At 33.8% G+C, this 15632-nt stretch overlaps 2 protein-coding genes across 2 annotated transcripts; both read left to right on the forward strand.

Annotated features, from left to right (window-relative positions):
• The first annotated feature begins 285 nt into the window (after nucleotides 1–285).
• Nucleotides 286–3914, forward strand: LOC106134419 (putative odorant receptor 71a). Its single transcript, XM_013334479.2, has 5 exons — nucleotides 286–1079; nucleotides 1159–1258; nucleotides 1364–1468; nucleotides 1664–1819; nucleotides 3849–3914. Exons 1-5 carry the CDS (start codon nucleotides 286–288, stop codon nucleotides 3912–3914), a joined length of 1221 nt encoding a protein of 406 aa, XP_013189933.2.
• A 3624-nt stretch (nucleotides 3915–7538) lies between these two features.
• Nucleotides 7539–10225, forward strand: LOC106134420 (odorant receptor Or2-like). Its single transcript, XM_013334481.2, has 5 exons — nucleotides 7539–8335; nucleotides 8732–8831; nucleotides 9038–9142; nucleotides 9539–9694; nucleotides 10172–10225. The coding sequence occupies exons 1-5, from the start codon at nucleotides 7539–7541 to the stop codon at nucleotides 10223–10225; spliced, it is 1212 nt and encodes a 403-aa protein (XP_013189935.2).
• Nucleotides 10226–15632: the final 5407 nt, after the last annotated feature.

A 15632-nucleotide genomic window follows, 5' to 3' on the forward strand; every position in this document is an offset into this window, starting at 1 on the left:
ATAAATGTGAAAGTGTATTTTTCCATCTTTACGTAAAGTCTAATCCGATTCTCTCTGAAATTTAGCTTCTGTATAGTTTGGAGTACTGAGAAAGACAAATTTAAATGGTAAATTCATGCGAGCGGAGCCGCGAGCGTAAGCTAGTATATGTATATTATTGATAGTATATTTTTCTTCTTACAACCGCATTCCAACACTAGTTTTACCTTGCAACATTATTTTCTTAATACAACTTAATGGTTTAACATTAACACCATTAAATTCTCACACGGCGCTCGTCTTAAAATGATAAGAAAATTTCTGACAAATAAAGAAGACGATAATCACCCATTGCTCGGACCAAATATATGGGGTCTGAAACTTGGTCGGCTTTTACAAACTCATGATGGATCGGGTTTTAATTCTCTTATTTACAATTTAATTCACATTGCAGCTACGTTTTTCGTTTTGAGCCAGTATATTGAATTATGGTTCATCCGATCTGACATTGCATTAGCTTTGGAAAATCTTTCTGTGACTATGGAAAGTACCATTTGCATTGTTAAAGCTGTTACTTTTGTGTTTTGGCACAAATCCTGGAGTGACATCATTAATTTTGTTTCTTCTTTAGAACTGTCCCAACTATCTACTAATGATGGGAAAACTAGAGTTGTTATTGGCAAATATACGAAATATTCACGCGTTGTCACATATTCTTTCTGTGTTTTGTTAGTTGGTACAGTTTTATCAGAAGTAGTGTCCCCTTTGTTAGCTTTGTTTATATCAAATAATGAAGACACCGTCAAAAATACAACAGTATCGTATCCACCAATAATGAGCTCATGGACTCCTTTTGAAAGATCACAGGGTTTTGGTTACTGCCTTGTCTTTATAGAACAAACATGGTTTTGCTGTTACGCTGGAGTAATAACTTCTTTCTACGACTCAACTGTTATAGTTCTCATGAATTTCTTTGCTGGACAAATGCATTTGCTGAACATTAATTGTTCAAGATTGTTTGAGAACTCAGGGGAGTTAACTAATCACGAAGCAGAACAAAAAATACGGGAATGCCACAATCATCATTTGTCTTTACTCAAGTAATTATATCAACACTTTTGTGTTTAATAAGTAACAAAATATCTATATTATCATCAATAATTCTTTTTATATTTTCAGATATTGCAAGATTTTGGACAGTGTTTTATCTCCTGTGATGTTTCTGTATGTTATAATTTGTTCTCTAATGATCTGCACAAATGCTGTTAAATTGACATCGGTACTATTATTTTTTTATATAACTTTGCAAAGAAAAAAAATGAAAGTTACAGTTAAAGTTTTTAATGTAATTGTTTACTATCGTTGTAATATTAACAATTTGCAGGATTCAACAACGAAAATGGAAAAAATTCGGATTGTTGTATATTTGACCGCATTAATATCCCAATTGCTTCTCTATTGCTGGCATAGCAATGAAGTTTTAGTAATGGTCAGTAGTACATTACAACAAGTAGTATGTTACAATACAATTTATTTAAAAAAATTAATATTATTTGCGTGACATTATCAATAGTGTTCTACTTGTAAAATTTTCACGACAGTTTTATAAAGTATACAATTATGAGTATTGTTTAATAGTAAACCTAACGTCGTCATCAAATTTATTTATTTTTATAAATTTTAGAGTAAGCAAGTGGACTATGGGGTTTACAAAAGCGACTGGTGGACTCAAGACGTGAAAATCCGTCGGAGTATTCTCCTGCTGGGTGGTCAACTCCGCAAGACTGTGTGCTTCGCCGCTGGCCCATTTGTCAATCTAAATGTTCCTACTTTTATTGCTGTGAGTTGATTATCTATTTCTTAATTTTCCTTAAGGAGATTGACATTTGTTATATTATCTGTAAGGGCATTATATACTGTATCATTTTGTTCATAGTTGCGAGTTGTTGTTGATTAGCTCTCAATACAAACTTTCAAGAGGTTTCATGTGTTTAAATTAAGTGCATGCTTCTGAGCTTCTGATAAGCGATGTGACATTCCTGATTTTCTTGATATTCATAGGGTTACTTTTCCACCTGTGTTCATTTGATTAGCAATTTTCAGGTTTCCACAACCTCAATTTTTTAAAACACATATATAATCAAATCTTTACTTTTGCTTTAGGACAAAAGAAATTTCCTTTTTCTAAGAATAGGTGATAGAATTAGAGGTATACCTGACTTTATATCGATCCTTTTGACTTAGGGACCTACATCTAATAAAATTAATCCAAAGCGTAACTCAATAAATAGTTTTATTGACTGATTCAATTGTGTTGATCTTCTAAATCCAAATATACAAAATACTACAGTAAATTAGGCTAAGTGATGTGAACCATTTGGATGTGGTTTTCATAAATATACTGTGACAACAATTATTTAAATAGTAATGCCCTTATTTTAAAGTTGATACTATAATAATTTTGGGATTTTTAATCGCCCATGGCCTTTGGTGTAGCCAACCGTCAAAATCCTTTGACGCTAGCAATGGCTCCATTATCTGTCTGGAATAAGTCCCAGTCATCAATTATCTAGATTATCATCATGCCTTTGACCAAGATTCTATAGCGGGTGGGTCAATAGTTTTAGGAAAATAAAGTTTGTTGCGACCTGTTGATAGTGATAGGACAAATACGTAGCTGCCTGTTGCGACATCCTATTTTTGTTCATGTCGTTGACTAGGAACGTAATATTTTTTGTCCCTAACTTTGACCAGAAACATCGATATATATTTTATATAGATTATGTCCACTTCACCACATTATAACAGATGAAATGATCTTGAATTAAACCTTTGCCAGCGATCATGGCAGAGTTGTTGGCGAATTTTTGTCCCCAAAGAGAAAAGCTTTTACGTTTGATCCCAGGGCTTCACCCAAGTGAGAGTGAGACTCCTGGCATCAGCCAACCCCTTAATACACCTACAACGCGGCCTTCTTGTCATTTCGTCCTTATATCTCAAGATGGCACAATAAATAAAATAAAAATAAAAATCTTTTATTCTCAGACAACAAAATCCATAGAAAAGTTGGTAGTAGGTACTTACACTATGTTAGTAAACTTTTATTTTACTTGACTATTTCTATGCATGTTTATATTTGAGTGTGCTAGTTTTGTGCACACACACAAAAATAAATTCACATTTCGTACACGGGCTCGAAATTCATCTAAAATAGCGTTATCTGTCTGTAAAACAGCTTTGATGCAAAAAAGTGTATTTGGAAGAGCTCCTGTGATATACAATAACCTACCTATCTCTTTTAAATCGGCCAGTTTAGATACATTTAAAAAAAGCCTTCATAAACTACTCGTTGAGAAATGCTATTATAAGCTTGATGACTTCCTAAAAGACAAACTGTAATCAATGTTAATTATTTTATTTTTTATTTATGACTTTATATTTGTACGCCACTTTGGCAAAATACAGAGCACCTTAATTGTATTGACATCTTTATATTTACCTGTATTTACAAATAAATTATTTTGATTTGATTTGATTTGATTCTAACGAGTTAGGCAATCATGTTATTGTGTGAGTCTCCTTGATCACCCTCCTCATCAGAGACCTCCACAGCGGGGACGTGTACCTGTCCGCCAAGGTGTTCAGGATGCTATTGCAACTACCACGCACTCTGAAGATCAGCGATGTTGTTTTTTTACGGATAAGGGCCGCAAACCCGTCAATTTGGTATTCGGCAAACATTGCCGATGCGCTGCAGAAACGAGGCAGACGCAACAACATCCTAAACACATTATTATATAGGACCCGCATAGCATCTAGCGATTTTTTGGTTAGCACATCCTTCTCCTAAGTTTTTATCTTTGTTTCAGATATTGAAAGGATCCTACAGTTATTACACGCTTCTAAACCAGAAAAAAGATGAGTTTGCAATCTGACGTTAAATTAACTGATCAAAAAAAAGACGTCATGTTATCAATATACAAATTGGATTTAGATGGCGAATGTAATGTAACTCAAATAGATATGCACTTAAAGAAGTTTATGATACTTCTAACAACGTTGTCGCATCCACAGACTGTTATAGATCATATTATTAAAATAAAGAACTGTTTCTGCGCAGATTTTGTATTTCATAAGACTTTTCCGTTTACTGATCTGGCCGGGATTTTGAAACATAATTTAGGATTTTCTGATTATTTCTTCCTACAAAACTGGTCATAATATTAGTGGATCTAATAAAATGGAAACTTTATGGTGCCATGTGGTTTTCGGTACTATAGGACCTATCCTATTAATGGGAAATGATGATCCGAAATTAATGGGAAATAGATGATGTGGTCCTAACCACATCATCTATTTCCCATTAATTTCGTAAAAGGCGACTAAGAGATAGGCTTATAAAATTGGTATCATTCTTAAGCGACGGGCATATTGAAGCCATACAGCTGAACGTGTTCTGTCTTTTCAAGAGTGTTGGCAATTTCTACCCCGTAAGGGATAAAGGCGTAATCATATGTATGTATATATGTTAATGAATGATAGAAGTAGTTAAAAACTCATATATCTCATATAAGCATGGCACTTTGTCAGAATGAGAACTCGCTTATTTTAAAATGAAGCCACGAGATTTGCGAAAAATGATACTTAAAATAATCATCCTTAAATTGTGACAAAAAATTTTTTGAACCATATACACATGTTATTACGTTTCCTTTTACTATGAATTTATTTATATCCTTTTACTAATTAATTAATGAGCTAATTAAGATTGGAAACTAAAAAGAAAATAAAATAGCAGCTAGTAGCAGAGATTGGTTAACCAGCTTTAGAAGACATACATTTATAGACTTTAGACATATTTGACGTATATAGACTCGAAGTAAGTTCGAGACTTGTGTTACGAGATACTAACTCAACGATACTATATTTTATAATAAATACTTATATAGATAAACATCCAAGACCCAGGCCAATCGGAGAAAGTTCGTTTCTCATCATGCCCTGGCCGGGATTTGAACCCGGGACCCCTGGTGTCACAAACAAGCGCACTACCGCTGCGCCACAGAGGCCGTCAAAGGGTAGGTACTTGCATTAATCCCCATAAATGTGAGTCTACGTTTATTGCTGTGAAATTACAAAGGATAAGAGATGCTAAGGTTGTTATTTATTTCGACAAAGTACTTATTGTTTAAGCTGAGGATTTATGACTCGTATTAATAGCATTATATTAGTTATCTGTAAGTGTTTTACTTTGCCTTTTCTTGAAACTTTTTTGGACAACATCAAAAGTCACTACACCCAATAACGCAATTCTCTTCAACACTCGTGCTTGTCCACGAATACTTGATAATCAACACTTATAAATAATTAAAAGTCTATCAAAAATTCATTTTGGCTTAAAAATGGAATTGAGTTTAATGAATTATAGTCAAATATTGGTTGCTAGGCCATCGCTTAAAAAAAGCAACCAAAGTTTATAAACCTATCCCTTAGTCGTCTTTTACGATATCCATGGGAAAGATATGGAGTGGGCCTATTTTATTGGTGCCGGGAACCACAGGGCACAGATTCTTTGACGAATACTAACAAAAACTCGACTAAAACTGGCAACAATAAGCTTATGAAGAAGTTTAATTGACACAAGGAAGAAAAATAAAGTACATTCGAGAAAAGACTGAAGAGAGACAAAAACATAGTAACACCCGGATAAGCTGCAAAGTGGGTTAAAAGATTTTATGACCAAGACGGCGCAGAAAATAAAGTTAGCAATGACAAGGAGCCACTTAACGAGTCACGCTCGAAGGGCCCTGTATCGTAGGAACTCAATTAGTGTAGAAGGAAAAAGCAGCTGCAAGATTGACCTCTGAATGTCCCAACTAGTCTGACCTTTTTGCCGTCGAATATTTTGAACAAATCAACAAATTATACATGTGTGGTTCCCGGCACCAATACAAAAAAAGAATCAATCGCTGAAGTAGACACCATCGCTTATTGTTTTGCTCTTAATAGATTCTTGATTCTTTGGATTCCATTCGTATTAGAATAAGAGAGTTAATTTCTCCAGGAAATTTCCTTTTTGGCATTTGGTATTGATAAACGACCGTAGTATTTTGAAGTTTTCAGTACTAAGTCGTCTTTGCGCAAGATAAAACTTTTAGAACGTTTTAATTATACTGAGAAAACTTAATTATTACAGTCAATAGAGCATAAATAGCTTTGGGAATTTTAAATAAATTCCTGTACGCTTGTACCATCTTTAAAAAATGTCAACGGAGTTTAAATAAAAAAAAAAAATTACCGTTTTGCGAACTTTTATAAGAGTTTAAAATCAGCAACGGGTCCATTGAACCTTGTGACTAGGCTCTGTCTACCCTTGAATACGGAGAAAGAGTTTCTAGTTCAAAGTAGTTAAGAGCTGATTGTGTCTCCATCCAGTCTACATTTGTCATTAAACGGAGATGGATTTTCTCCGTTAAACTTAATCTTGTTTTTATTTATAACTACATTGAAGATATATATATTTTACAGAATCGAATCTTGGATCTTTTGAAAAGTTTATTTTTTTTTTTAAAGTAATCTCATTCAAGGTGTTTCGCTTATTATTTTAAATACAATCTCAAAACTAAACGTGTAAAAAAAACTTAATAAGTAGTTTAATAGATTAAATTACACTAAACTGATAATTTCAAACAAATTAAGTTGTTTCGCTTTAAGGAAATGAAGTGTTGAGGCAAAATTAAATATGATTATGGATTTTTGCAACAAGAAGTGACAATGAAAAAGAAATTAAAAATAAATACAACTTTATTCAATAATAAAAAAAATAGATTTTTGGAAAAAACCATGTGGCAGCATCATTAGAAAAAAATATATAGGAACCCTCTATCTCTCCGTTGGATGCCGTAAAAGACGAATTAGGGATAGGCTTATATACGTGAGATTCTTGTTTTAGGCGACGGCCTAGCATCCTGTCACTTTATATGAATCTCAATTCTATCAGTAAGACATACAGCTTAACGTGGTGGCCTATCACTATTTTCAAGACTGTTAGCTTTGTCTATCCCGCAAGAGATATAGACATGATCATATGTAAGTATGTATATTTATATGTATGTAAAAAACAAAAGATGCGGCGGAAAGAAAGTCGCTACAACTAAAATTCTCCTCTCCAGAGGCGAGGAATCGAGGATGAAACCAGGAATACCGCCAGAAAATTTGTCATCATAAAATTGTTATTTTCGGTATTAGGTTAATAAAACAATCGCCCTGCCTATCCAATAATCTTAAAACCTAATTCTCGGATTTTCATCAGTAAACAAACTGATTTACGTGTAAAGTTTTGATGTAATAAATCTAACTTGGAGTAGTTAGTAATAAATATATTAATCAATATTCCTATAATAAATCTATACATTCGAATTTCTGCTTCTAACATTAATCATTTATCCATTTGTAAAAGTATTATTTTTGATCACTGCAGGCTTAAAGCCATCCAATCCGGAATGGAAAGTAGGCTTTAAAAACTTAATAGCAGCAATCCAAGTGTTTAGTTCATCATTATGATTCGTGAAAAAATATCTTCTTTGGCCAAGTTTCTTGAAAACCCTAAACATCCATTACTGGGCCCTAATCTAAAAGGTCTGTCGTTTGGAGGAATGTGGCTTAGAGGTCCTAAAATATGGATTCGTTTCCAATACTTTGTGAATTTCTTCACATTCTTCTTCGTACTCAGTCAGTTTATGGAGGCCTACAATATAAGGAACGATCTGAATAAACTACTGCAAAATCTCTCTGTAACAATCTTGAGTTTTACTTGTTACTTCAAGTGCATGACTTTTGTGTATCATTCGGATGATTGGTCGGAATTATTTCACAGTATTTCTAAAGAAGAACTTGGAGCTATTAAACTAGGAGATAAAAGAGTTATCACATTGATGAATGAGTATACAAAATATTCTCGTTTCGTTACATACTCTTATTGGATTCTAGTTTCAATCACAAACGCTGCTATGATAATTGCACCTGTTTTCAAACTGATCTCATCATCTAAATACCGCAGAGAAATTAAATCAGGTGTTATAACTTATCCAGAAATTTTGAGCTCTTGGTTCCCTTTTGACAATACCCAAACTCTGGGATATTTTTTAGCTTGTTTTGTCCATGTTTCAATGTGCTCAAAAGGAGCAGCAATAACTGCAGTTTTCGATACAAATGCTGTAGCAATAATGGTGTTTCTAAAAGGGCAAATGATCATATTGAAGGAGAAATGCAAAAATATCTTTGAGAATTATAATACTAATGAAGAAGTCTTACAACGAGTTAAAGAATGTCACAGACATCACAGTTTTTTGATGAGGTAAATTTATCATTTATTTTGACGAGGCTGAATCTGTAGCACGATTTCGTGGTTGGTAAATATCAAAATTTCTCGTGACTGGCCGATAAAAAGTATTTCACTAATTTTGAAAATAAACCAAAAAAAAAATAAGAGGACAGACGGGCTTGCTAAATTTGTGCCAAAGAAAAATAAAATCGTTTCAACCAAGAAAATAATACTAATATAAAGAAAAATAAATAAATAAAATAAAAATCATTTATTTCAGGTTTAAAAACTATATAAAAAAAACCTGGGGTAGCTTTTAGATATAGATTTTTGCACAACACGAGTAAAAATGGCATCGCGCCGTGCAATGCTTCGAGGCTAATTTCTAGAGTATCTCTTTCAAATTTACTCTCATATTGTATTTTTCAGGACATATCAATCTTTTGACGCCTTGTTGTCACCGATTATGTTCTTGTATGTATTGATTTGTTCAATCACGATTTGTTTTAGCGTGGTTCAATATGTATCAGTAAGTATAATACTCGTACTTGTTTTGAAAACAAATAGTATCATATTTTTCTTGGTCTATCTCATATTCTAAAATATCAGTAAATTAAGTTTTATTACAATGAATTCCATCACTGCCTATATTAGGACACTATTTGAAAAAAATACACTATTCAAGGAAAAATAGAAAGCTAAGTGTATTAATAATATATAAACAAATAATTACAGGTAGATGTGACACTTTCATACAAATTGTGGATCGTAGAGTACACTATTGCGCAGATTTCACAACTATTTTTGTTTTGTTGGCACAGCAATGATGTCTTATTGGAGGTAATTCCTTAATTGTATTTTTGTGATATTTATTTTACTTGAAATCATCCAAAATTCCTGACATAAGTATAATAACGCCTATTAATTCGATGATTAATAAAAAATATTTATTCGGTGAACACAAAAAAAAAAAAACAAACAAAAATACAAGAAAGACTTAAAAAACAACGGTCAGCTAACTGGTCCAATAAAGAATCTTGGGTGTAGAACTTGCAGGTAGACCATTCTATCTTAACCCGAAAAACCAGGTCGTAGGTTAGGTTGATAACGAAAAAACTTGTATCGCGGTCTAGATAATATTAATCTTAGCTAGCCGATCAATGCCGTAATAATGTATCAATGTATTAAACATTAGATCATTAAAACAAATGAATTGAATGAAAAAATACATTTCAGAGCAAAACAATAAGCGATGGTGTCTACTTCAGCGACTGGTGGCGATCCGACAAGATTATGCGAAAGCAGATACACTTACTAGCAGGAAAAATGAACCGGCCTGTCATCTGCAACGCTGGGCCGTACACCACTCTTACGATACCTACTTTTATTGATGTAAATATGCAGATCAAGCACGTATTATGACGAAATATACATATACATAGTCTCAAAAGTCAGGTTTAGCTGGAACATCCTGCCAAATAATGATGAAATTGCGATTCAGAGATTTCTTGTGAAAGGTTACTAAAAAGAATCCCGAGTTTACAAGCCTATAAACTGACTTTTACAATCTGGGCACCTGGCACATACTATGTGTGGCTTGTTCCCAATATTGAATTAAATTTAATTTATGTCGTAAAAGGCGAGTAAGGGATAAGCTTGGGAATCTTTTTAAAGGCGATGGACTAGCAACCTGTCACTGTTATTGATTTTCAATACTATCATTAAGCCAAACAGCTGAACGTGGCCTATTATATATTATTTTGAAGACTGTTGTCTCTGACTACCCCGGAAGGATTATAGACATGATTATATGTATGTATTTTATTTCTTTCAGACTGATTAAATCAATAAATTTATTTATCTTTTCAGATTCTGAAAGGAGCGTATAGCTTTTTCACTTTGTTCTCTCAGATTCAAGAATAAAACTAATTAATTGAAAAAATACACCTCTCATTTATTGGAAAGGTTTTAAACATAGATTTTTTCCGTCGAGACTTACAAAAATGAAGGCATTGAGTATTAGATACTCGGTGTATTTAATCGATAAAAGTACGAAAGAGTATTTTCACTCAAAGTTTAATAAAATACAAACAAATTTGATTTTAATTTATTGGATTCGTAATATAACATCAAACTCCCTTTATTAGTCCTTTGTTCAGACAGCCAATCAAAACGCCATACCATCCTTAATAAGAGTAGATTAAAATTTTATGAGGGAAAATCTCTTTTATACATCAGGGATGAAACTCTCTTTGACAGTTTAATTACTACAAGGATCAGAATAAACGCTGCCTCGAAAATGTAATATCAACAGCATTATTTTCAACAAATAGATGAATAATTGGGATACTTAGTTTACAACTAAGCCGCTTGCCGCTTTTTACTGAATTATCTAGTTCCTTTATTGTTTGCCGGTTGACTGGAAGAGATCACTTCGTGGGATAAGTCCGCCATTGCAAGTGATTTGTTGCTTTTAAAACTATGTACTATTTTCTTGTTTTTGTGTTAATTTCTATGCAATAAAGATAATACATGAAAGCAAACAAATGTTTTCCTGTAAATTTACGTTCATATGATACGTACGATAAATTCAAAACGTCAATCATATATAAAAGTGTTACTTTGTAACGCAATTGATTATCCCAAATATTTTAATTCAATTTAGTTCAAATAAAACAATAACATATAGACTAATTTAAAAAAAGTCTTAAAAAATATTATAAGAAAAATTTCCGAACAAGTAACATGATATACTTATAATATAAATTATGTTCATAGGATAATGGAAATTTGCATACAAAATACAAACCTGAACTAATTAACAAGGTAAATTTCTTAATGGAATTCTAAGTAGGGAGGAAATTAATAAAGCCCGTGGCGCAAGTATCTAATGCAATAACAAATAACTTGTCCATGAAATGATAAAATGTTCGTGAAATTTGACGAATTAAAATACTTGACCAATCCGCCTGTCCAGCGTGGCGACTATGGGTAAAATCTTCCCATTTCTGGGGAAAGCTCAGTCCTGCAGTGGCCCTTTATGGCTTGTTAAGGAAGGAAAGAAGAGCTTAAGAAAAAAAATCCATAACCTGTTGCTCCCATGTCATGTAGCTATTCCCAAAGATTAATAAAGAAACTTAAGGGAAACTTCTTGGGTTAAATTAATTAAAATGAATTACCAGCCGGCAACGATTTAAGTACATTGACATTGTGAATAAAGGCTTTAATATTTATTTGTTGCTTTTTTTCATATAAGTAAACCATTTCACATAATAATAAATATTCATTAATCTAGTACAAGTGAACAAATAGTTTCTTAGGTCTCTTAGACAAAAAATAGTTCCATAAGACTTCAATAAAGTGGAGTTTTAGTAAAAATAATAAATCTGAGATCAAAAGAATGGAAGCAGCCGAGAATCATCAAGTGTAAGTTATTGTATACTAGCTTTAACCTGTAGATTCGCCCTAATTTAGCACCTACCTACAAAAGAATACAGATTTTTCGCAAACCCCTGGCAGAGATTCAAATTCGAGACCTTGTTGCCAGCGCAGAAGTGCAAGTTTTCCACAAGAGAAAAGCTAATTGGATACTAACCTATCTGTTTGGGTAAGGTTAGATTAGTAGGTTTGCTTAAGACATATACATAGATAAAGAGTTTACCCAGTCATCATCATCATATCAGCCGTAAGACGTCGACTGCTGAACATAGGCCTCCTCCAATGACTTCTACCTAGCTCTGTGAAGACGGCATGCATCGAACTTTTCCCCACTGACTTTACACGCTGCGGTTCTGGACGTCGTCTCCAATCGAGGACTTTTTGGCCCCGTCCGCCATCTTTGTACTTCTTACCCAGTGTGAGTAGAAAATTCAATCAACCCCGTGATCCTACCTTATGTAGATTGCTTTAGAACTAATTTATATCAACGTAGCCTAGCTCTCATATAAATTGGTATCAAGTATCAGAATAATGTATGCGATAAGTTACTCTCGTGTCGCCGTTAGGGTGAAATATACCCTGTAATTACTCGAGTCATTTACATAGGAAAATACGATATATTAAATTTCCACATACATATATCATGTGTTCATATATCACCCGCACGGGGTAGCCAAAGACAGCAGACTAGAAGGCGACGTTCGGAAAAATATGTGCACCAAATTTAAACTCGGCAATTTGTTTACTCTTTCAATCAGACACAACAATAGTTTATAATACACTAGGACACGCATAAGGCTTCGCTCGTGTGAAACAAAAATCCTATTTCACACGGGAATTTCCAGAAATTCTGTCTTACTGAACAGTCGTGCCATAGATGACATTGGAAATTACATGCCAAATTTCAAATCTCTGGCCAAGCGGTGTAGGCTGTGCTTCCATCCTTCCTTCCCTGGAATGTTTGGTCAAGCGTTTCGCCCGGAGTATGTCAGGTCAAGTGTTCCGCCGGAGTATGTCAGGTCAAGTATTCCCTCCAGAGTATGTCAGGTCAAGTGTTTCCTCCGGGGTATGTCAGGTCCAGTGTTATGTCAAGTGTCCAAACGTTTGACTTTTGGTTTTTCTTGCATTTAGATTTATTGACCCCTAAGCCATACAGAAATCCGGTCTCACATACCCTGGAGGGCTGTTCTTTGATGTCATTCAATCAGTTATTTAGTATCTTTTTTATATTAATAGGTATTGATTCAATAACGTCAATATCAAACGCAAACATAAGCATTACAAATGAAATGGCAGGCAGACTCCCTTTAATGGCAAATAAATGACACCTTTTTTATGACAGCTATTCGAAGCAAAAATGGCGAGCTAATAAAATACACCCTGTATATAATAGGGCGGAGGTTGATAATTTTATGCAAAGATTTTTCAAATAAAGGGATTTCAACTATAATTACTTTTTATAAAGTGTGCCATGTGGTTCCCGGCACCAGTACACAAAATAATAGGACCACTCCATCTCTTTCGTAAAAGGCGCTAAGGGATAGGCTTACAAACTTGGGATTCTATTTTTAGGAGATAGGCTAGCAACCTGTCACTATTTGAATCTCAATTCTATCATTAAGCCAAATAGCTGAGCGTGGCCTATCAGTCTTTCAAGACTGTTAGCTCTGTCTACCCCACAAGGGATATAGACGTGACGTATGTATGTATAAAGTGTTTTAGAACATTTGTATCAAATTTAAATGGTTAAACTATAAAACCACATTGATCTCTATGAAATCTTTCTTCCATGTTGGTCAGCCTCCGTAGCATGAGACGCACGACGCCATTTTTATCGCGCAAAAAACTATCACTGTTTCGATATTTATTATGAGGTAAAACGAGACAGCGATAGTTTTTCGCGCGGTAACAACGACGTCGCACGTGTCATGGTACCGGGGCTCGAAGCGAAGATAAACATAGTGTGTTCTAGTTGTTATTTTTCACATACAGATTGTAAAATTGGAATTCTTCATTTAGGCGATGGGCTAGCAAACTCTTTTTTTTTATATACTCGACAAATTACACATATTGAGTTAGCCTCGATGTAAGTTCGAGACTTGTGTTACGAGATACTAACTCAACGATACTTTATTTCATCAATCATCAAATAATATATATAAATACATCCAACACCCAGGCCAATCAGAAATAGTTCCTTTCTCATCATGCCCTGGCCGGGATTCGAACCAAAGACCTCCGGTGTCACAGACAAGCGTATTACCGCTGCGCCACAGAGGCCGTCAAAACTACTCCATTTGAATCTGAGTTCCCTCATTACGCTGAACATGGTCTTTGTCTTTTCGAGACTGTTGACTCAGTTTACCCCGTAAGATAAAAATATTATTATTGATTTTATATATGTATGTTTAAATTTGATTAATCCACATCGCCTTTGAATTAATAAATGAGTCCAACAGTTAGGCTGTTCATAATATTATTATAGATTTATTAATAGTTACAATTTTTTTTAAATGCAATAGAAACATTTTAAATACATATTTCCGGTCATTGTAAGACTAGAAAATATGTATTATATTGTCACTATCAAGTTATTATAGAATAGTGATCAAATATTATTAATGGGAAATGCAATATAATATCCAGAGCAAGATATTAAATTCTTTATTGGCGCTCAAATCAATTGGAACTTTTTAATACGGCATTCGTGTTAAAAAAGTTTTGACGTGACGACGGAAAGTAAAAATGATATTGAGATATTCAGAACAGATTGAGAGTTAAGTGACTTTTTTCTGTCTATCCCATAAAGGTTAGGTTTAATTTTTTGACCAAACTTCATTATGGGAAAGTAAGGAATCATCGCGCGAAAAACTATCGCCGTTTCGCTTTTTATTATGACATGAAACGGGACAGCGATAGTTTTTCGCGCGATAAAAACGGCGTCGCGCGTGCCGTGCTACGGGGGCTGCGTTCTTCAGAGATAATTAATAAGAATTATCCATACTAATATTAGTATGTTATGAATTTTTATTAACAGCCAAAAAGTAGTTTTATTCAGAACCTCGGCCCGTTCACTTCAGAAGTAGTAACATACTTTTAAACATTTCTTACAGATTCTAGTATCATTAGAATAACCATCACATTCTTCTCATATAAAATTAAATAGAATTAATAATCTGAAAATAGGTCACATCTGCCCACATTGGTTCGATTTCAACCTTCATATGTCACGAACATACAACAGTGTCAGTTTGTGACACTGCATACTATTTCTGTGTTGTTTTAATAATTTATAAAAAAAAACTTAAACAAACTTAGAAGTACATACTTACTCTAAAGAAAACTGAAGCTGAATTGGACAGTATTTTTTATATACCAAATTCGTAATTTCAAGTTTTCAAACGAGCATTATAACCTTACAGAAGCATTTATCAATCGAATGGGCAAATTAATTATTCTTTAAATAACCATCATTTATATAAAAAAAGAACAAGAACATCAACCTATGTAGCTAAAATTCAGAAGTAGGTTCTTAATGGCCTCTCAAAAGCCCTTTCTGGTATCATGTCTAAGGAATAATCGTAAATATCTACACCCACGCGGCTCTGGCTGCTATCCCTCGGGATCGTGGCGAGCATATAAGTAGTGTAATTGAGGAACGACAATGGAACAACTGACCTTATAATCCGGAAAATATTGTTCATACAAAGGCGATTTTTACAGGGAGGTCGTCATGAAAGGAGATTAAACTTAAAAGCACTAAATAAACGCGTAAAACTATCGCTGAACTGTTTTATGTCATAATAAAAAGCGGAACAGCGATAGTTTTTCGCGCGATTAAAACGGTGACGCACGTGCACACGAAAGTCTGTTTTTTAAAAGGGTTATAAAA

The sequence above is a fragment of the Amyelois transitella genome, chromosome 20, assembly GCF_032362555.1.
Source record: "Amyelois transitella isolate CPQ chromosome 20, ilAmyTran1.1, whole genome shotgun sequence".
Taxonomy (NCBI): domain Eukaryota; kingdom Metazoa; phylum Arthropoda; class Insecta; order Lepidoptera; family Pyralidae; genus Amyelois; species Amyelois transitella.

What these genes read in the sequence shown, in the direction of transcription:
- LOC106134420 (XM_013334481.2), top strand. Translation starts at nt 7,539, where the DNA reads ATGATTCGTGAAAAAATATCTTCTTTGGCCAAGTTTCTTGAAAACCCT. An exon ending in GCGTGGTTCAATATGTATCA is followed by an intron (nt 8,832 to 9,037) that starts GTAAGTATAATA and finishes AAATAATTACAG; the next exon opens with GTAGATGTGACACTTTCATA. An exon ending in CGATACCTACTTTTATTGAT is followed by an intron (nt 9,695 to 10,171) that starts GTAAATATGCAG and finishes TTATCTTTTCAG; the next exon opens with ATTCTGAAAGGAGCGTATAG.
- LOC106134419 (XM_013334479.2), top strand. Translation starts at nt 286, where the DNA reads ATGATAAGAAAATTTCTGACAAATAAAGAAGACGATAATCACCCATTG. An exon ending in CATCATTTGTCTTTACTCAA is followed by an intron (nt 1,080 to 1,158) that starts GTAATTATATCA and finishes TTATATTTTCAG; the next exon opens with ATATTGCAAGATTTTGGACA. An exon ending in GCAATGAAGTTTTAGTAATG is followed by an intron (nt 1,469 to 1,663) that starts GTCAGTAGTACA and finishes TATAAATTTTAG; the next exon opens with AGTAAGCAAGTGGACTATGG.